At 47.7% G+C, this 21,832-nt stretch overlaps 1 protein-coding gene across 1 annotated transcript; it reads left to right on the top strand.

Moving 5' to 3' along the window:
- Window positions 1-4,968: 4,968 nt before the first annotated feature.
- GFRA3 (GDNF family receptor alpha 3) lies at window positions 4,969-20,934 on the top strand. Its single transcript, XM_038551616.1, has 8 exons — window positions 4,969-5,119; window positions 10,322-10,603; window positions 15,337-15,429; window positions 16,596-16,908; window positions 19,621-19,724; window positions 19,892-20,026; window positions 20,413-20,501; window positions 20,702-20,934. Exons 1-8 carry the CDS (start codon window positions 5,026-5,028, stop codon window positions 20,789-20,791), a joined length of 1,200 nt encoding a protein of 399 aa, XP_038407544.1. The 5' UTR covers window positions 4,969-5,025; the 3' UTR covers window positions 20,792-20,934.
- Window positions 20,935-21,832: the final 898 nt, after the last annotated feature.

Genomic DNA, 21,832 nt, shown 5'->3' with positions numbered 1-21,832 from the left:
CAAATGCTTAACTGATTGAGCCACGCAGTCGCCCTAAGGAAGACCACCTAAACTGCATTCTTCAGTACTATTGCAGGCTTTCCATTCTTAGAGTTCTTGAAGGCAAGTAGGCTTCGTAGTGAGATACAGCCGTATAGCCCAGGGTGGCAGTGGAATTTACTAAGTATTGTCACTGTCCTGCATTAACCTAGTAGCAATGATAGCCCAGAACTAGAAAAGGACAGAGAGGCTCTGAAGCTTGGCTGAGATGAGACAAAAGTGACCTCTTCCCAGGTTCTGGAGCAGGGAGACTTTTTGTTGTTGTTTTTGTTTAAGATTTTATTTATTTATTCACGAGAGACACAGAGAGAGAGAGGCAGAGACAAGCAGAGGGAGAAGCAGGCTCCATGCAGGGAGCCCAATGCGGGACTTGGTCCCGGGACCCCGGGATGAGGACCTGAGCCAAAGGCAGACACTCAGCCACTGAGGCAGCTAGGTGTCCCACGGAGACCTTTTTTAGGTGAGTGGGAGGAAAGCAGGGCAGTGGCTGGACTGGTGTTTTTAAGATTCGCCAGTGCGGTTCTCCTGAACTGTCGTGCGTGCGCCACCCAGCAGAGGGCACTGCTGTACTCTTTAAAGCAGCTTCTGGAGCGAAGCTACCTGGCCTTCTCCTGGAGCCTTTGAGCTCAGAGCTCAGGGCTGAGGGGCAAGGAGAGAAAAGCTGTTTCCATATTAGGTGGATTTGGAGAATATTCTGCTCCTCCATCCCACTACCACATACTTACCACTGCCAAACAGGCACCCTGAGAAAAATGAAGCACTTCCACCTCCAAGTATGAGGAGGGGGTCCCCTGATTCATTGCCTAACCTAGTGGGTCATTTCCACTAGGAAATGACCTGATCATTTTCTTCAGAAAAGTAGAACCAAGCCCCTCCCTCTCCTGGGAAGAGACTGCTACACAGGTTCACATTTCAGTAATCTTAATTAAGTAGAAATTCGGGATCCCTGGGTGGTGCAGCGGTTTAGCGCCTGCCTTTGGCCCAGGGCGTGATCCTGGAGACCCGGGATCGAATCCCACATCAGGCTCCTGGTGCATGGAGCCTGCTTCTCCCTCTGCCTATGTCTCTGCCTCTCTCTCTCTCTCTCTCTCTCTCTCTCTGTGTGACTATCATAAATAAATAAAAATTTTTAAAAAAATTAAGTGGAAATTCTGAGTCGCAAAATGAAAACTAGGGCTTAATTAGTTTATCTGCTTTGTGAAAAAAATAGTATTTGCCCAAAAGGCACCATTTTCCTATATAATATCTTGTAATATCCTTCCATTGCATAGGTGCCATGTAATTTGATTCGTGTTATTTTCAGGAATAATAATAGTAAACATTTTTCAGGTGCTTACTATATGCAAGACTTTTTACAAACTCATTTTATATGTATAAGCTAATTTTCACAATAATTCTGTGACACAGGTACTTATTGTGCACATTTTACAGATAAATTGAGAAACAAGGATTAAGTAACTTTTTAAGATCACACAGCTAATGATGACAGTGTTGGGATTTGAATATGGGCAGTATGGCTCCAGTGTTTGTACCTTGAATGGATTCACTGTTACCAAATCCTCATCAAAGAGCAGTGTGCCTTTCTAGAGTGGCCTTGTATTAGATGTTAAATATATAAGAGCCTCAATTATAGATTTCTTAAGAAGTCAGGGCCATAAGGGTTGCATGGGCTTAGCAGGTGAGGCTAAGGGCTAAGACCCCAGCCCAGAGACCTTGGCATGAAGCACAGAGCCGGTTAGCTCTACACTAACACTGACTGTATTTGTTCATCATAAAGTCAAGAAAGGAAGGTTGGAAACCTTTCTAAAAACATGGTTTTCGATCTCAGCTCAGGACCCAGCTGACCTCTGCCATAGAGAGGGGAGGAACATTTTCCTTTCCTCATCAATATAAAGTTGGGAGGAAGTATAGAAGATTCTCTTTCCCCATTCAGTTCAGGCAAATGTTGAAGAAACACCAATTCCCTTAAACATATATCTGGGGTTGTCAATTCTAAGTACCACAGGTATTCAATTATGACACTGTCCCTGCCCTCAAGAGACTGACAAGGTAGGAAATGATTCTCCCTTTTTTCCCCCATCCCTATAAGCAGTCTGGCCCACTAGCAAAGGAAAGAGGTACTATAGAGGTACTATAGCCTATAGCTCCAAAGCAGCAAGTCTGGTGGTTGGGGGCAGGCCAAGATCACAGAAAAATTAACTCCTGCGTGCCCCCTGGAAATGATACCATTTATTCAGCGCTTGCTCTGTGCCAGGCACTATGTATATTTGTATAATCCTCACAACTGTTCCATCAAATAGATGCTGTTATTAATTTTACCTATGAAGAAACTGAAGCACAGGAAAATTAAGTGCTGTGCCCAAGGCCATCTAGCCTTTGTTGGAAATGGCAGTCGAATCCAGACAGTCTAGAAAGCTTGTGTTCTTAACTATTCACCATACTGCTAACATCCTAGGTGAGGTTAGCAGCAGGAGTTAAGGCTTCCAGTGAGAGAGGGCTTGCTAGAATGCAGAAAACCATGACTACAAATGAAGGTGGAGTAAGATGCAAGGTTTTAGACTGTTGAACCCAATCAGTGGATTGCAAAGCCTCCCAGAGCAGGATTTGTGTCTTAATCATTGTTGCACCTGGTACAAAGTTAAACCCATAACCAGTCTCAAAAGACATTGAACTGAATGACAGCATCGTCTTTGTAGAAAGGACAGACTCATTTGTCATTATCCACAAGGTTCCCAAAGGCAATGCTGCTTATCTAGCAGGTGTTGGCAGTCACAGGGGACATGGTTGGTAGGGAGAGTGTGTGCTGGAAGAGCTGTCAGTATAAATGTTGGAGTCCTATTTATTTGCAGAGTCTTCCTCATCCCTCTCCTACCTCTGGTTTCCAATCATCATTCAAGGCCTAGCGATGTCAGGCTCTCCACTCCACTGCCCACATGGAAAGTTGCTCCAGCATCTCATTCTCACAAAAAGGCTGACCTGTTAACAGGTGGAATTGGGCATTGGTCTTAGCCTAGCATTTTGACTTTGTTCCTACCTTCCTTGTCCATTCCATAGGGATGGCACTGAATAGACACTTAGAGTATGCATTCTGAGCACATGCTTTTTCCCCAGCCTATTCTGCCGCCAAACTTGATTAGGCTTGGTTGCTGAAGGAGGGGGAGAGCAGAGGTGACACCCCTCATCTTGCCCTCCCGCCTCTGTTGATTCATACATCTCTGAGCCGTTTCCTAGCATCCCAGCCATCTGAAATTGTTACCTTTTAGGGTGAATGGGTGGTGCAGTTGGTGATGCGTCCAACTCTTGGTTTCATCTCAGGTCAGATCTCAGGGTCATGAGATCAAGTCCTGAGTCAGGCTCCAAGCTCTCGGAGTCTGCTTGAGTTTCTCTCTTCCTCTCCCTCCGCCACTCCACCCCTCCCCACATACACCCATATTCTCTATATCTCTCAAATAAGTAAATAAAATTTTGATGTTGTTACCCTTTGCTTTTAAATTCCATTCTGAAACTATTGCCAGAGTGGAGTGGACAGTGGGGGGCTATCTGTCCCCAGGTCAGCTCTCTAATCTTACTGGAGGAGAAGTTATAAGGAGGTAGTATGGAGCTGGCGGAAAACAGGCCCTGTACAAAAGCTGAGTAGCCAGATGTTCACTTTCACAGCTCTTCTGGAAGACTGGCAGGGCAGATAGAGATTAAAGCGAAGCACAAACTCCATTTAAAGTGCATTACAGCTCAGGAACTAGCTCCCCCTGGGCAGGAGAAGGGAGGAAAGGGCACAAGAGGCCACATCTCTTCTTCCTTATCTAGGGCCACATGTCTCCCTCCTAGCTTTGTGAAGGGTGATTTACACCCCTGGCCGGAATGACTCTCTTTCTGGGCTGATTACATCGACAAATGCCCCCCAGAGGCCACAGCAGGATGGCCATATTCAGAAGCAGCAGCCAATAAATCTCAGAGCTTTATATTGCACTTCTCAGTACCCCACTCCTGGCCCTCCGCCAGGCCTCTGTACAAGTGAGGAGAGGGCTTGGGCTTCAGAGGTAGGGGGCAAAGACCCCCACTTGCTTTCATCATTTTCTATCTGAGCACTGCTTATTCTTCCAAGTCATTGTGCCTCTGTTTTTACCCGGGCAGCAGGTGGGAATCAACCCTAGATCCAACAAATACCCTTACCCTTGTGGGGAGAGATCCTGGGCTCTGGGCACAGATGGGTTTCTACCTCGCTGTTTAATCCTGGTAGAGCAGGTGCTTTCTGGAACATTACCTAAAGATGAGGAGGTCTTTCTAGCCACCTTCCTCAGCGATCCTGTCCAGCGATCCATTCCTCCAGGGAATATTCTAATCTGAGGAGGGTTTGATCCTCCCACGCTCCCTCTTTGCACTGAATTTTGGAGGAGGCTAGTCTGACATAGATCCTGGGTCTGGCCACAGGACCGCCTTCCGCCCAGCCACTTCACCTGTCTGGGACCTACCTTTGCAGAATTGTGGGGTTAATGATAACAGCCTGAGCTTATCCTTGAAGTTACTTACGAGGGGAAATGGAGGATGGGTGTGCAAATTCCAATCGGAAAAATAAATACTAGAAGTTAAACTGCCCTTGTGCTAGTTCGAGTTTTGCTGCAAGATTCCGCTTGAGGTTCCTGGAGCGAGTGTAGGGAAGGGGGTGGGAGCTCCAGCAAGTGAGAAACAGCGCTTTTCTGGATAAATCCTGGAGTCGCCCAAGGCGGCGACTCTCCAGCAGCAGCGGCCAAGAGTGTCTGGGGCAGAAGCCTCCCCCGGGGGGCGGCCAGCAGCTCGCAGGTGCCCCCGCCCGCCCCGCCGCCTCCTGCCCCCGGCGGGAGCGGCGAGGAGCTCGGTGCGCCCGGGAGGCGGAGGGCGGCGCCCAGGCCCGGGCGGGAGAGAGCGGGCGGGCGGGCGCGGGGAGGCGGGGCGGCCCCGGAGGCGGCTCGCGGAGGCCGGGAAGCTGCGGGGCGGCGAGTGGACCGAGCCATGGGGCGTCCCCCAACCCCGCGGGCCCCGCCGACGGCGCTCCTGCTCGCGCTCCTGCTGCTGCTGCTGCTGCTGCCGCGGCCGCTCCGGGCTGGTGAGTGGCGAGTGCGCGGGTCGGGCCGGGCCGCTAGCGGGAGGGCGGGAGCGGGGCTCACGGCACCCGGGGGCTCGGGCACCGCGTCGCGGGGTCCCAGCTGTCGGGGGGAGGAGCCCCGGGGCGCCAGGAAGGGCATGCCCTCCCTCCGGGTACACTTCACCAACTACGGCGGACTGAAGGCCCGCGGCGGCCGGGGCAGCAGCATCTCCTCGCCGTCCCCCACCCCGCGCCCCTCTGCTGAGCTGCGTCTGCACGGGCAGAAGCGTCGGGGCCGGGCCGCTCCACGACCGCATCCCGAGGAGGCGGGACCGCCGTTTGCCCCGCGTGGGTTCAACGCTTCCCCTCCCGTAGGGACTGGGGACGCGGGCACGACGTACAGGTGAAGAAAGACGAGTTTTTGCTAAAACTGACTTGTCACAAATGCGGGTTGTAGACTGCTGCTAGAACTTGCTAACATCATTATTGGAGGATATTTCTCTCCACCAACCTCTCCCCGCCCCTCCCGCCTTCAGGACCCATTTTTATTGTTTTAGCCGGAGCAGAAAACTCGCTATAGTGGAAAATGGCTCAGCACGGTGCCTGCCCTATTCTACATACAGTGGACAGTTTGTGGACGTACAGTTCAAGGCCTGGCTTTAGGACCATGCCAGTTCCCCGGCAGGGTAGTGTGGGGTCCAGGATCCCAGGGAACATGCCCAAGACCTTTGGGGGTGGGAGGGGTGCATGGAATCTCATCGTGGGGCTCCTGCACAGAGCCTGGGTGGAGGCAGTGCTGAGGCAGACGCCGCGCGGGACCATCACCTCGTCCACGAAGTGGTACCGCAGACCTGCAGTCTTTACTGCAAAACAGAAACGGGAGAGGGAAAGCGCTGGTCTGTCCCGAGTGGTTCCATCAGCAAGGTATCGCCAGGCTGATTTGACCGCCCAGAAAATTTCATTAACCTCAACGTATAGCTGCACATCAAGATCGGGGATAAACAGGCAACACCTTCCTCATTAACCAATTAAGTAGAACATGGGCAGCCCGGGTGGCTCGGTGGTTTAGCAGGGCCTTCAGCCCAGGGCTGATCCTGGAGACCGGGGATCGAGTCCCATGTCGGGCTCCCTGCAGGGAGCCTGCTTCTCCCTCTGCCTGTGTCTCTGCCTCTCTCATGAATAAATAAATAAAATCTTAAAAAAAAAAAAAAAGTGGAACAAGTTCCCCCACTTATGATGAAATTTAACATTGCCCCTACCTTCTTTTGTTGAGCTGCAATTGCTCCTAAATCCACTGCTGTTCGGATCCAGTGAACTATCAGCTATGAAATAAGAGAGATTTACTTTAAAAAGTAAAATACATATTTGAGAGAGAGAGTGAGCATGAATGAGGAGCAGAGAGACAGAGAGAGCGGGAGAAACAGACTCCGCTCTGAGCAGGAAGCCCCATGCTGGTACCGTCGGGCTTGATCCCAGAACCTGGAGATCATGACCTGAGCCTCCCAGGCGCCCGGAGAGATTTACTTTTGAGAATTGTTGATTCAATATTAAGTCCAGTTTAAGCAATGAGATTTGGATTTTTTTTTACATTTCTTTCATTAAGCACTTACTAGATATACCTACCAGAAGTAACATCTTAAACATTTAGTATTTTGCAAACTGTTTAAATCTGTTTTCCTTTTAGTAAAGATAAATATCTCATGCCTTCCCTAAATCTGTTTTTGAGGGATCCCTGGGTGGCGCAGCGGTTTGGCGCCTGCCTTTGGCCCAGGGCGCGATCCTGGAGGCCCGGGATCGAATCCCACGTCGGGCTCCCGGTGCATGGAGCCTGCTTCTCCCTCTGCCTGTGTCTCTGCGCCTCTCTCTCTCTCTGTGACTATCATAAAAAAAAAAAAAAAAAAAAATCTGTTTTTGAAATTTCAAAAGTTGTTTTTTCGTCTTCCACGTATATAATGATCAAATAGCTTTTTTGAACCACCCATTACCTTTGGACACTTTTTATGTATATATTTTTAATATTTTTTCTTTATTCATTTGAGAGATTGAGAGAGAGACAGAGAGAGCACAAGCAGGGAGAGCGGCAGAAGGAGAGGGAGAAGCAGACTCCCCACTGAGCTGGAAGCTTAATGTGGGGCTCAATGTGGGGCTCAATCCCAGGACCTAGAGATCATGACCTGAGCCAAAGGCAGATGTTTAACCATCTGAGCCACCTTGGGAAATTATATACCTATTAAAGGGGGCTAACCTGTCTCTTCCCTAGCCCTCCTTTGAGAAACACTGGCTTAATCCAAATCCCTCACCTTACATTTGGGCAACTAAGGTCCAGAAAGTGAAGTAAATTGCCCTACGCAAGATTGGAACTGAGGTGAAGGAGTGAAGGAGATACCAAGAAATAGTAGTCAAGATAAAGAATATTTTAATGCAGTATTTTTAAAAAGATTATTTCTTTGTTTTCTTTTTTAAGATTTTATTTATTTATTCATGAGAGACACAGAGAGAGGCAGAGACATAGGCAGAGGGAGAGGCAGGCTCCATGCAGGAGCCCGATGTGGGACTCGATCCCAGAACTCCAGGACCATGCCTGAGCCAAAGGCAGATGCTCAACTGCTTGAGCCACCCAGATGTCCCAATTATTTCGTTTTTTTTTATGTAATCTCTGCACCCCACATGGGGCTTGAATTTGCAACCCCAATATCAAGAGTTGCATGCTCAACCAACTGAGCCAGCGAGGTGCCTCTCAGTGTAGTATTTTTTTTTTAAGATTTATTTATTTATTCATTCAGAGAGAGCAAGAGAGGCAGAGACACAGGCAGAGGGAGAAGCAGGCTCCATGCAGGGAGCCCAAAGTGGGACTTGACCATGGGTCTCCAGGATCACGCCCCGGGCCGCAGGCGGCGCTAAACCGCTGCGCCACCAGGGCTGCCCAGTGCAGTATTTTTTAAAGTCAAAATTAGTGCTCACTTCAGCAGCATGTATACTAAAAATCAAAACCAATGATCCCCCCCAAAATGCACGATGAGCAAAATATCAAAAATTTAAATAAAAATGTGATGCCACGGTGAAGCTTATTGGAACCTGAAGCAAAAGGTGTAATCAATACTACTGATCCTGCCTTTGTTTGTGCATTGGATATGATCACTTCTCAGGGTGCATCATATTTTCCAGTGAACTTGCTAAAACTCAGATTCTCAGGCCTTATCACCAGAAATTCTGATCCAGTAGTTCTAGGGTGGCATCAGAAATCTGCATTTTAGGGATCCCTGGGTGGTGCAGCGGTTTAGCGCTTGCCTTTGGCCCAGGGCGCGATCCTGGAGACACAGGATCGAATCCCACGTCAGGCTCCCGGTGCATGGAGCCTGCGTCTCCCTCTGCCTATGTCTCTGCCTCTCTCTCTCTCTCTCTCTCTCTCTGTGTGACTATCATAAATAAATAAAAATTTAAAAAAAAGATTCTTTAAAAAAAAAAGAAATCTGCATTTTAATAAGTAATCTACTTGATTATCATCTGATTGGAAGAGAAGTTTGGAATAACTAAACTCAGGCCCCTCCTAATTTTAGCACTTTGATTTTAAGTAGAGTGAAGGGGCTCAGAGAAGTTAGAGAGGTGGCCCACAGAATTTCTCTATTATTTGGTTATTTCATAAATAGTAGGAGCTCATAAAAAACAAGCACTATCCTAGCCACTGGTGACAGAGCAGTGATAAGAGAGATGTAGAAGTCTAGACTGGGAGATAATCAGTAAAAAATCAAGTTAATGGGATGCCTGCGTGGCTCCGTGGTTGAGCGTCTGTCTTCGGCTCAGGGCATGACCCCGGGATCGAATCCCACATTGGGCTTCCTGCATGGAGCCTGCTTCTCCCTCTGCCTGTGTCTCTGCCTCTCTCTGTGTGTGTCTCTCATGAATAAATAAATAAAATCTTTTAAAAAATATATGTCATAAAAAATCAAGTTAAAAAAATCAAGTGATAAAAAAAAAAATCGAGTGATAGAAAGTGCTACGCAGGGTCTTGGAGTAATGATGTGATAGAGTAGCTAGGGGGTTATTTTACACTGATTTGTTGTGGATGGTCTTTCTGTGGTAACATTTAGGCTGAAAAGTGAATTACCAGCAGGGGCCAGCCATGTGATGATCAGGGGAAGAGCATTCCAAGCAGAAAGAAAGGCTAAAGCAAAAATGCTAAGGTTCACACAGGTTTGTCTGGGTCAGTGGCAACAGAAGGCAGGTGTGGGTGGAAGGAAGTGGGAGAGGAGTTAACATGAGGTACAGGATGTATTAACTGATCTTATTGGGTTGATCACTGCACAATATATACACGAATCAAATCATCACATTGCACACCTAAAATTTACACAATGTTAGATGTTAATTATTTCTCAATAAAGCTGGAAAACAACAAAAGATGGCCGAATGGTATGGGAGAATGAATTTGGAAAATAAAATTGAGGAGACCAATCATCTTGGAAGTAGTTTGGACAGGAGTTGATGGTGGTTTGAGCTAAGGAGGTGGTGTTAGATGTGGAGAGAAGCGGACAGCTTCCTAATATTTGCGGAGTTGACAGGACTTGGGTTGAACATAGGATGTGAAGGAAAGAGAAGAATTAAAAATGACTCATAGAAGTTTCACCTTGTAAAGTTTATGACATGATGGCATTTTTGTTACCATTTGATAGAGGTGCTAAGTCCTAGGATGTAGGGCCTTCCATGAAGGCTAAACCATAACCAACCTTGGTATTTTTGAGTGACAGAATCAGCAACAGCTCCCCAACACCAGCTCATTCCCTCTGGAAGGTATTTTTAAATGACTTTGAGTGGAAGCCTCAGAGTTGTTGCACTCCCATTCGTGTTGCCATGTCTCTGGTTATGATACTAGACCTGCCCATGCATTCCTCTGCCAAGAGCCTTCTTTCCTGTGCCTGGCAGGGTCACCAGGTTTAGCTTCAAAAAATAGTCCCCCTCCTTCTCCCAGGAGGCTGAGCAGCTTCTCTTCAAACCCACCTCTTCTTGGACCTGATCTGCTCTGTCCATACTGTGACAGCTACAGATTCTTGACTCCTATAGGGCTTTTCTCCTCACTTAGTCCTAAAGGCCTTTGGGCCACCCCAAAACTTTGCTGTCCAAGGTTGTCTTGAATCCCTCCCCCTACCCTACTCTACAACTTGCCACTCCCAGGTAGCTCCTGCGACCATATGTGATCCTCACCTGGTCTCTCTTTCTCCACCACAGACCCCCTCCCCACCGAAGGCCGACTGGTAAACTGTATCCAGGCCAAGAAGAAATGCCAAGTCGATCCTATTTGCAGTGCTGCCTACCACCACCTGAATTCCTGCACCTCTAGTGTAAGCACCCCATCACCCGTGCAGGAGTTTCTGGTCCCTGAAGAGTGCAGGGAGGCAGCACAGCACCTCAAGAATAGCTCTCTGATGAGCTGCACATGCCACCGGCACATGAAGAACCAAGTCGCCTGCCTGGACATCTACTGGACCGTTCACCTTGCCCGCAGCCTTGGTGAGGCCCCTGTTGTAGAGTGAACTTGGCTAAAGAAGGTGGTTCTTGTGGGTTGTTGTTTAATCCTGCAGAATATAGGCTAGATGGGTGGATTCTGACTGGGGTGGTAACAAAGCTCTGCATTTGATATCAGTAAGGAGCAGAGGGAGGAATTGGCAGTATCCTTCTGGGCATCCACAGCACTGCCCTCTCCTCCCCACTTCCCCCTTTCTTGCCTAATAGTATGTAGCTGCCTCCTAGCAGAGCTCTGTACCAGGCTGAGGCCCAACCTGGATGGCTCCTGGAATAGCAGAGTATGGACAGGACAAGGAGGGAAATGATCTTAACCCCTTCACAGATTCCAAATACAGTGGAATCAGGAAGTTCAGAGAGACGGGGAGGTGATGTCCTGGTCCTGCCTTTCACAGAAAGGACACTCATCAACAGACAAAAGATAGTAAGAGAGAAGGCACTGGAAGAACCAGAGAGAGGGGAGCTTCCTTTGACTCTTTCCAGCGATTCCTTTCCATGTTCGTCAGCTTTCACTGGACTCTGCTGCAGTAACAGAACCGTGACCTGTAAAACAAAGATTTAGTTCTTGCTCATGTGCTGTGTTAGCTATGCCATGTGTGCACTTCATTCTGGAATCCAGGCTGAAGGTACAGCCTCTGTCTGGGATGTTCTTTTTTCATGGCAGAGGGGAATGAGCAATGGCAGGTGCCTTTAAAAGCTTCTACTCAAATGTTACATGAAATACATAGGGCCTCACATTCCATGAACAAAGCAGATCAGGTGACCAAGCCTGAAATCTCTGGTGGGCAGAAGTATACTTCTCCCACAGGAGACCCTGAAAATCACGGGGCAATAAGTGAAGACATCTAATCTTACAGGGAGGGCAAAAATAGTCGGAGATAATATACAATTTCCCAGAGTCCCAGGTTAAAATAGTCATTTCTCTCTCTTCCATAAGCAAAATGTATCAACTTCCTCCCTCCCTTCCTTCCTTCCTTCCTTCCTTCCTTCCTTCCTTCCTTCCTTCCTTCCTTCCTTCCTTCCTTCCTTCCTTCCTTCCCCCTTCCCTCTCTCCCCCCTCTTCCTTTCAGATTTTTTATTTTTAAGTAATCTCTACACCAAACATGGGGGTCAAGCTCACAACCCCAAGATCAAGAGTCGTGTGCTCCTCCAACTGAGCCGGCCAGGCACCCATCAACTCACTTTCTAAGGAAGATCCCCTAAGAGTTCTAGCCAAACATTGTATCAGGCTACCAGTCTAGGACGTTATGATAATTTCTCTGTTGGGTCTGGATATGACTCCTCTTGATCTGATCTAGCTACTTATGGACAAAAAAGACAGGTCACCTGCCTCTAATATATACTCCTGGGATCCCTGGGTGGCGCAGCGGTTTGGCGCCTGCCTTTGGCCCAGGGCACGATCCTGGAGACCCGGGATCGAATCCCACGTCAGGCTCCCGGTGCATGGAGCCTGCTTCTCCCTCTGCCTATGTCTCTGCCTCTCTCTCTCTGTGACTATCATAAATAAATAAAAAATTTAAAAAAAAAAAGACAGGTCACCTGCCTCTAATATATACTCCTTGTACAACAGTGGAACAGGGACAGGAGAACCACAATGAACTCTCAGAAAGGGGAGCAGTGAGGAGCACATGGCAGACGTTGCCCCAGAGCTGTTCCGCTGAGGTCCTACTGCATGCACGTCGTTGGTCCTCGTAGGGGCCATCCTCCCTTGGTAGTGGTGCTGCTCCTTAATAAGGCTCTGCTTTTGCTCCTTATGAGAGTTGCTTTATATGTTGTTCTCCAACAATCTTGGCCTAGCCCCTGTGCCCCTGGCAGGTCCTTCCTTCTCCATTGTTTTCTTTGGCCCTGTCTGAGAAGGGTATTGGAGATTACCACCTCCTTGAGGCTTCCTACCTGAGGAATGTTGGGGCATTTTAAGACTCCCAGAGAGTCTATTTGAATTCAGGCTGGTGGCTCTTGGCAGTACAACATTCTCAAAACTTAATTGCTTTTTGTATCTTTGGTTTCTGTCACCTCATGGGCCAATAGCCTTCCCTATAATTCAAGACGTGTCTCTAGATCTAATTAGAAGTGTCTTGCTCTTGGGGAGGGCCACCTGGGTGGCTCAGGGGTTGAACATCTGCCTTCGGCTCAGGTTGTGATCTCTGGGTCTCAGGGAGTCCTGCATCAGATTCCCCACAGGGAGCTTGTTTCTCCTGCCTCTGACTCTGCCTCTCTCTGTGCCTCTCATGAATAAATAAAATCTTAAAAAAAAAAAAAAAGTATCTTGCTCTTGTCAGGCTTCTGTGGAAGGGCCACTACCCTAGTCTTCTTTCCCTGAGCATATTTGTCTGTCTGGCAGGATTTATTAATACCATCTTCATCAGTGAGAGATCACAAAGGGCGTGGTAGTCATAATCATTGAATTGGTGCATGCCCCAAGGCTGAGTTGGGATCATCTTATTACTCAAAACCTCTTTCAATTTTATATTTTACTATTTGAAGGATATGCAATTGCATCTCTTAATCCTACAAATCCTGGAATTTCTGGATTTTTTTCTTTTCTTTTTCCTCCCTATTTGCAAACTGGCCAGTTCTGCCCTGAACTTTTATCTTTCTTGTAGTACCTGGCAAAATGCAGCCAGTAGCAATCAAGACATACTAGTCATACTGGACTGCTTCTCCATTTCTTTCCTTTAAAGCGCATTCTCATTCAGTACATCTTCCTTGCAAATTATTGCAGGCAACAATTTTACCAAAGGCTTTGACACTACATATTGAAGACTCCTACTTTCCATTATCCCAGACACAGCTTATTCACCAACCATTCATTGCCCAGCCCCAAAGGCGATACCAAACATTTTAGATTTTTTTTTAAATTTTTATTTATTTATGATAGTCACAGAGAGAGAGAGAGAGAGAGAGGCAGAGACATAGGCAGAGGGAGAAGCAGGCTCCATGCACCGGGAGCCCGACGTGGGATTCGATCCCGGGTCTCCAGGATCGCGCCCTGGGCCAAAGGCAGGCGCTAAACCGCTGCGCCACCCGGGGATCCCTAGATTTTTTTTTGTTACTGCCGCACTCATTTCTAAATATCAGTTACATTTTTAATAAGAATTTGCTAGATTATGTTGTAGTAAAAACTAACCAACCCCCACGTATGGGGGCCTTCTATAACAAAAATCTCTTTTCTGTTCATGTTACACACCTGCTGTGGGCTTCCTTGAGTTGGCTTTGTCTTTGCTCTCTACCTGTCTTCTTCTTTCAAGGACCCAGGCTGAAAGAGGGAAAAGAGCAGCCACAGGACCACGTGATGGTTCTTTTTTTTTTTTTTTTTTAAAGATTTTATTTATTTATTCATGGGAGACACAGGGAGAGAGAGGCAGAGACACAGGCAGAGGGGAAGCAGGCTCCATGCAAGGAGCCAGACATGGGACTCGATCCCAGGTCTCCAGGATCAGGCCCTGGGCTGAAGGCAGTGCTAAACCACTGAGCCACCGGGACTGCCCCACATGATGGTTCTTAAAGCTTCTCCTCAGATGTGATTTATGTCACTTCAGCTCACCATCCATAGGCCAAAGCAGGTCCCACAGGCAATCCTTGCTTGCAGTAGGGTGTGGAAGTGTACTCCTCTTCTAGGGGGCCTGAGAGTCACATGGCAAGGGGGAAAGGGCTGGGTGTATAATCCTCTCACAGGGTGCATACCTAGCTATAACTGGAAACAATAATACAATTTACCATACTTTTTGTTCCTTGTTTCTACTCCTCATCCTAATCAGTTCTCTTTCAGAACTTCCCCAGAGACTTCTCCCTGGATCTCTTGCCTTCCCACTTTTTCCCTTGGGAGCTTTCAGATATCCCCAAATATCTTGACCACCCTTTCCTGTTTGCTTGATCTCATCCATATTTCTTCTCTCCTAAAGATGCACTCTCAAAGGCATATTGGGTGACACCTTGCATTGTCTCACCTCTCTCTTCCAACAAGATTTATTAGCCAACTTTTATTGAGGGTCCACCATGTGTATGAGCTATACAGTGACTTTATAGGACCTTTTATGTCCCCTGCAGGAACCCACAGCACCCTGGGTGTGACTGGGAAAGATATGTTTCCTTTGAGATCATTGTCTCTCCCAGAGTTCTGTGCTTTGAGACTCAGCCTCACTTTGCCTCCTCAACATGAATCCATAGCTACATGGTCAGGCCTCAAACAGGGTCTTCTACTGCCCCTTCCTCAACAGTAGAAGAAAACAAGAGAGAGTTCCCTTGCCTGCTTATGTACCCGTAGGCCATGTGGTTAGTGGTTAGGAGTGGAGACTCTGGAATCAGATAGTGTAGGTTTCAAGACCCAGCTCTACTTTTTAGCCTCTGTGAGCCTGAGAAAGTGACTTAACCTCTCCTCAGCCTATTTCTTCTTACCTACTCAAAAGCTTCTAGGACAATTAAGTGAGATTGAATTCTTTCTTCTTCTTTACTTATACCCTGGTACCCAGCACACAGTGTACTCAACACGTGGTAACTTTATTCTTCTTGTAGTTAAACCCAGTGTATTCATTGAGCCCAGCCTCCAACTTTATGTCCTTGTTTTGCTTTTTGTCACCTCTGAACAGCTTGCAGCTAGTTAGGTAGAGACTGTGACTTTTCCTTTTTTCCACAGGGCTTTGAGGGCTGACCTAGCAGCTTCAGCCCCTCCTGCTGCCACTCCCTCAGCCCAGTCCTCAAGATTCTTGTTGCCTTGTCTCTAGGTGACTATGAACTGGATGTCTTCCCCTATGAAGACACAGTGACCAGAAAACCCTGGAAAATGAATCTCAGCAAACTGAACATGCTCAAACCAGGTGTGGAGGGCAAGCTGAGGCTGGGGAGTGAGGGGCAGGCCTTGGACCCTGCAAGGAGGGAGGGTAGCTGGTGGGAAACAAAAACCAAAGGGTGCCATGGGGGAAAGTTCTAGTCTGCCAGGTGACTAAAGAAGCATTGTGTCAGGGTGGGAGTTTGAGCTGTAGGCATGGCATAGTCTTGTAAGTCAACAAAGAGCCATAGGTATTAGGGAGGCATTTGAAGGTAGCCTATTAGGGCTCCCAGGTTCCAAAAGATCGGTCTCTACAAAGGGTTTGGTGGGGTGGCAGCCATCCCAGAAAAAATATGCTGAAATGTAGTATTTACCCTTATTCGAGGCAGCCAGGAAAGTAGCTATCTGTCCCTGAAGACTAGGAAATTGCTTGTTTTCAAACCATTCTAATGAAATGGGTGAGGTATCCGGCAGGGAACATGGTGAGAGAGACGGTGACTCCTCAGGGGTGACTCAGGGTGGGAACCATCTGTCTAGCAAGGACTAAAATGCATGTTTTTCAGGAAAGTGAGGCTGTTGTGTTAATTGGAAAGGAGCACACACGCATGCACTCACTTTTTGAGAAAGATGTGAACTTTGTTGCACAGTCAAGCCTGTAGTGGGATTAGAATTTTCAGAGAAAAGCATAGAGACTAATACATAAACTCTTTGTTACAAGGAATCTGGGAATACTTTATTGTTTTGACTGCTGGAATATTCTGTTAATAGAAATATCACCATAATTTCCCGGGACTCAGAGTATAGGGAGTTTTTAGGCATCATGCATCAATCATTAAAGACAGACAGGGTACAGAATGGATGCAAAACAAACATGGTGATTTCCACCATGAGATTTTGTGGGATTGAGGATGGAGGAGTTTCCTTTTAGCTTTCTGGCCACTTTAATGCTAGATAAACGAGAGAGATATCTATATCTATAGAGCTGCTGCTACTTCTCCTTTTTTTTTTTTTTTTTTTTTTTTTTTTTTTTTACACCCAGGCAAGCTGAAGACTAGGATGAGGGAGGACCACAAATACCAGAGTTTGTGGGTAGTGGGAAAGCCCCGAGGAGCCCCGGGTTAGCGGCGGCCGTATTCAGGGTCGCAGGGGTTCCTGGCTACACTGGGCCACACGTTTGCGGAGACGACTGGTGACCTGGTGCCCTTCTGCCCGCAGACTCAGATCTCTGCCTCAAGTTCGCCATGCTGTGCACTCTTAACGACAAGTGTGACCGGCTGCGCAAGGCCTACGCGGAGGCGTGCTCGGGGTCCCGCTGCCAGCGCCGCACCTGCCTCCGGCAGCTGCGCGCCTTCTTTGCGAAGGCGTCGGAGCCGCACGCCCAGGGCCTGCTGCTGTGTCCCTGCGCGCCCTCCGACCAGGGCTGCGGGCGACGGCGGCGCAACACCATCGCCCCCGGCTGCGCGCTGCCGGCGGGGGCCCCCAACTGCCTGCAGCTGCGGCGCGACTGCGTCTCTGACCCGCTGTGCAGGTGCGGGTGCGGGTGCGGGTGCGGGTGGGCAGGGCGGGCCGAGGGCCCAGTGCGCACCGGTCCTTCCCAGCCCCCTTCCTGGGCTGCGCTGGGCTTGCCCCCTGGTGACTGGGGACTGACTTCACCTGGGAGCTCCCATCAGTATTTTGGGGAACTCTTTTCTCAAAAAAACGAACAAACAAAAAACCCACAACTGTGTGTAAAAACTTCAGAAAATATAAAAAAGTATAAAATAACACTCAGAATCCATCCCCTGAAGATGATCCACACACTTCGGGGAACCTTTCCTTCTAGTCTTTTTTTGTATACAGAGAAACAAAATGATATTCTAGAAATATACTTGTATCCCGCTTTTTTTCACTTATGTGCACATCTCACCCGCCAAGGCAGGAAGGACTAGTGGTGAAGACAGGCTCCCGAGGCAGACCGATATGAATTTAAATCCTGGTACTCTGGGCCCCTGTGTGGCTCAGTTGGTTAAGTGGCTGCCTTCAGCTCAGGTCATGACCCTAGGGTCCTGGGATCCAGCCCGGAATCCGGCTCCCTGCTCAGCAAGGAATCTGCTTCTCCTTCTTCATCTGCCTCCCCTTGCCTCTCTCTTCTCAAATAAATGAATCCAAAAAAAAAAAAAAAAAAAAAAAATCCTGGGACTCTGCGACTTTGAGCCCATCCCTTTAACCTAAAACTCCATTACTTAACCTAACGTTCCTCTTAGTCCTCTGTAAAAAGTGGAGTAATAATACAGACCTCATGGGATTCTGGTGAGAGTTAAATGGCATAATTTATGCAGAGTGCTTAGCTTACTGGTGCAGAGTAAGTGCTCAATAAATGGTGGTGCTTATTTTGTCTTTTACTCTCCTTGGACAACAAAATGCCTACATTGTATTCCATTTTATAGATGCCCCATACTTTATTTAATCCTTCTTCTATTGTTGGATATTTAGGTTTCTTTCTTTCCTGCTATAAATAATGCTACAGTAAATATCACTCTTGTTCATTCTTGTGCATAAATCTAATTACTTAGGACGTGTTGCTGTAAATACCATTACCAAATCAAAGTACATGATGATTTGTAAGACGTTTGATACATAATTCCCCACAAAATTTGAAATTCTGATCTGGCTTTCCTCTGCCTCTTCAGGACAAAACACTCACCGAATTGAAGTTATTATCCATTCAGGTAGCATTTGCTAACAATGAGAGTCACCCCAAGCTTGTTTTGCAGCCTGGTTCTACCCCCTATTTCTCTGTAACCTTGGGCAAGTTACTTAACTCTCCAACCTCTCTGAGCTCTACTTTCTTCTTTTCTAAATTATCACATAAAACTCTCAATCATCATTTCATTAACACTTACTGAATACTTACTATGAGCAAAGTACTGTTTTGGGTAGGTTTTTTTTTTTTTTTTTTTAAGATTTTATTTATTTATTCATGAGACACAGAGAGAGAGAGAGAGAGGCAGAGACACAGGCAGAGGGAGAAGCAGGCTCCATGCAGGGAGCCCAACGTGGGACTAATCCCAGGTTACCAGAATCATGCCCTGGGCTGAAGGTGGCGCTAAACCTCTGGACCACCAGGGCTGCCCAGTTTTGGGTACTTAATAAGTATTAACTCACATAACCCTTACAAGAACCTTGTAAGATAGATGGTGGTTTTTTGTGTTTTTTTTTGTTTTTTGTTTTTTTTTTATCCTCACTTTACAAAGAAGGAATCACGACAGAGAAAGTTTATTTTATTTTATTTTCAGAAAAAGTGTAAATAGCTTGTTGAGGTTCATCCAGGTAGTAAGTCAGGTTACTTAATGAGGTTTGGAATAAAGTCTGGCCTAACTACTCAGATATACTGCCTATTGTTATGGTCCTAGCTATTCCCATTATGGAGCTAGTGTGGGGCTAGATGACTAAGATACTGTCCTTTCCTCCAAGGAATTTGCATTTGGGTGGGGGTGAGAGAGAAATAAACCACCCATCTGATAAAATGCAAAATGTAAGGAAAGCTGCAGAAGTATGCACAGAAAAATTTATTTGTAATTCTATCACCCAAAGATAATCAGCTTTACCTATTACAGAATCAGTGTGAACAATAACAGTATCTAACATTTAATGAGCACTTAGTCTGTACCAACCACTATGCTTAATGCTGTATTTGCAATCTCTTATTTCGTCCTCACAAAAACCCAGGAGGAAGTACTGTTTTCATTTCTTTTTTTTGTTAAAGGATTTTATTTGTTTGTTTGTTTATTTATTTATTTATTTATTTAAGATAGGGAATGAGCAGGAGGAGGTGCAGAGGGAGAGGGACAAGCAGACTGCACTAGGGCTGCAAAGCCGGACACAGGGCTGGATCCCATGACCCGGAGATCACCACCTGAGTCGAAATCGAAAGTCAGACACTCAACCGACTGAGCCACCCAGGCCCCCAGTACTGTTTTCATTTCTATTCATAGTTGAGAAGATTGAGGTTAAAGAAGCTGCCTGAAATCTCATAGTTAGGTATTATGGAACCTGAATTCAAAGTGGTATGCTCTGAGGGACAGGGTGATAGTGCATTTAACCGCGACAGAAACAGGCTTCACTGAGGGGGGTGCCCTGGACCAGGTCTTGAAAACAGAGGAGGATCTGGCATAAAGGTGGGCATGTGAGCTGAAGGGGTAACAAGGGTGAAGGTTGCAGACCAGGCCCTCAATGAGGACTCATAATTTCTCTTTTCCAGATCTCGTCTGGTGGATTTTCAGACCCACTGCCATCCTCTGGACATCCTAGGGACCTGTGCAACAGAACAGTCCAGATGTCTACGCTCATACATGGGGCTCATTGGTGAGAGGCTGGAGTGCTGTGTAATGGGAGTCGTAGGGTGACTGTCCCTGGGGATGAAAATGCTCTGGAGATTGAACCCAGGTGGAGTGGTCCTGAGACAAGTGTCAAAGAGTGGGGGTTGAAGTTTGGGTTGGCCTGAGCCCTGATAATCCTCTCTTTACCCTCAGGGACTGCCATGACTCCCAACTTTGTCAGCAACGTCAACACCAGTGTTGCCTTAAGCTGCACCTGCCGAGGCAGTGGCAACCTACAGGAGGAGTGTGAGCAGCTGGAAGAGTCCTTCTCCCACAACCCCTGCCTCAGTGAGTGTGTTCCACCTGCCCCCAGCCCCCGTGGTCCTGTCAGCTGGGCAAAGGGAGAGGAGAGGGGTCAGCTCTGTGGTCCACACTGGGTCCATCCTTCTTCTGCAGGTATCTCCTGACCCCTCCTCAGCACAGGTTTATATCACCCCAAGTCTAGGCCTTTCTTCCTTCTCCCACTCCCTGAGTGACCCCCCATGGTGCCTGTTCTACCTGTCTCGGCCCCAGGGACATTCTTTAGCTCAAGAAATAAGCAAGCAGAATGAGACAGTATCCCACTCCCACTTGCCCTGTTATATACCAGGGCCCTGAGATATTCCCTTTCCATGGGATCCCGAGAGATCTCCAGCATCTGCCTGCTTCCATTCTACCTTCTTTCCTCTCCTTAGTGGAGGCCATTGCAGCTAAGATGCGTTTTCACAGTCAACTCTTCTCCCAGGATGGGGCAGACCCTACCTTTTCTGTGATGGAACGCCAGGTAGGGCCACCTCCATTACACACCTCTTGCCTTTACTGGACTAGCTGGGGGAAACCCAGGAAAGGGGATTGAGAGGGTGACCTCACTTTGGTCATGAACTATAGGCTTCTAATGGATACCTCAGGGGAGGTGGACAAGGCCTTGACTGAGGCCAAGGTGGTGAAGAGTATGGAGCTGACTCCATTCCATTTCTTCTACAGAACAAAAGCCCTGCTCTGAGGCCACAGCCCTGGGTACCCTCTCTTTTCTCCAGTACACTTCCCTTGATTCTGCTCCTGAGCCTCTGGTAGCTGGACTTCCCCTGGACCCCTCTCCCCTCTACCACACCAGGCCTGACCTGCAGCCTGCAAGGGTTGAGGAAAGAGCAACATCAGGAAAGAGATGCCCTAAACAACATGGCAACCTTGACTGCACCCTGCACCCCGCCCCCATATCCAGATGGCTCCAGAGGGGGTCATAGCAGAAACTGACTAGCTAGGTTCTCATTCCCTCTGCTTCTGACTCAGGCGCCCTTCCTTAGGACTTAGGGACTTTGGTTTTACCATGTCTTCTGGGGGAGGCCACCTCTCCCTAGCTGTCTCCTGAGCCCTTCCTCCTGCCCACCAGAATCACCCAGGCTCTAACAAATCAGTCACTCTCTGTTGCATTCTCCAGGTAGGCAGGGCTGGATGTTCTGAGGCAGCCTAGAAAGACATTCCCCATTGTGAGGAAGACTGAGGCAAGACTCCTACCCCTCTGTCTCCTCCTCTGAATGGGGAATGGGAACCTGCTGCCTCCCCTACCCAGGGATCCTGCAGAACATTTGAGCAGGAGCCAGAGCGTTTGGGTCTTGCTTTCTTCCTGCTACTGTCCTGAAGTACCCCCCAGCTCCTTGGATCATGATTAAACATTTGACTTAAAATTTTGCTCTTTTCTGGGACACCTGGGTGGCTCACTAGTTGAGCATCTGCCTTTGGCTCAGGGTGTGATCCTGGAGTCCCAGGATCGAGTCCCACATTGGGCTCCTGCAAGGAGCCTGCTTCTCCCTCTGCCTGTGTCTCTGCCTCTCTCTCTGTGTCTCTCACGAATAAATAAATAAATCTTTAAAAAAAACTTTTGCTCTTTTCCTATTTTCTCACAATGTGAATTTATAATTAGGATTGTTACAGACACAAGAGTAGAGGCCAGGCGAGACAGAAACCCTGCCGCCGATTGCTATGTGACTTCCTGCAAGTCTCTCAACCTCTCTGTGTACTTAACATGGAGTTGGAAGAAAAAATAGCTAATGTGAGGCTGTGGACTAGGTATCTGTCCCAGACCCAGCCATTTCTGGGGTACTGCCTAGGATCTGC

This window comes from Canis lupus, chromosome 11, assembly GCF_011100685.1.
Source record: "Canis lupus familiaris isolate Mischka breed German Shepherd chromosome 11, alternate assembly UU_Cfam_GSD_1.0, whole genome shotgun sequence".
NCBI classification, from domain to species: domain Eukaryota; kingdom Metazoa; phylum Chordata; class Mammalia; order Carnivora; family Canidae; genus Canis; species Canis lupus.
This window is presented reverse-complemented; position numbering and strand designations above follow the sequence as displayed.

Excerpts from the sequence above, each read along its gene's own strand:
- GFRA3 (XM_038551616.1), top strand. The coding sequence starts at position 5,026 with ATGGGGCGTCCCCCAACCCCGCGGGCCCCGCCGACGGCGCTCCTGCTC. Across the intron at positions 16,909-19,620 it reads GTCTCTGACCCGCTGTGCAG|ATCTCGTCTGGTGGATTTTC; the intron begins GTGCGGGTGCGG and ends TCTCTTTTCCAG. Across the intron at positions 20,502-20,701 it reads TTTCTGTGATGGAACGCCAG|AACAAAAGCCCTGCTCTGAG; the intron begins GTAGGGCCACCT and ends TTTCTTCTACAG.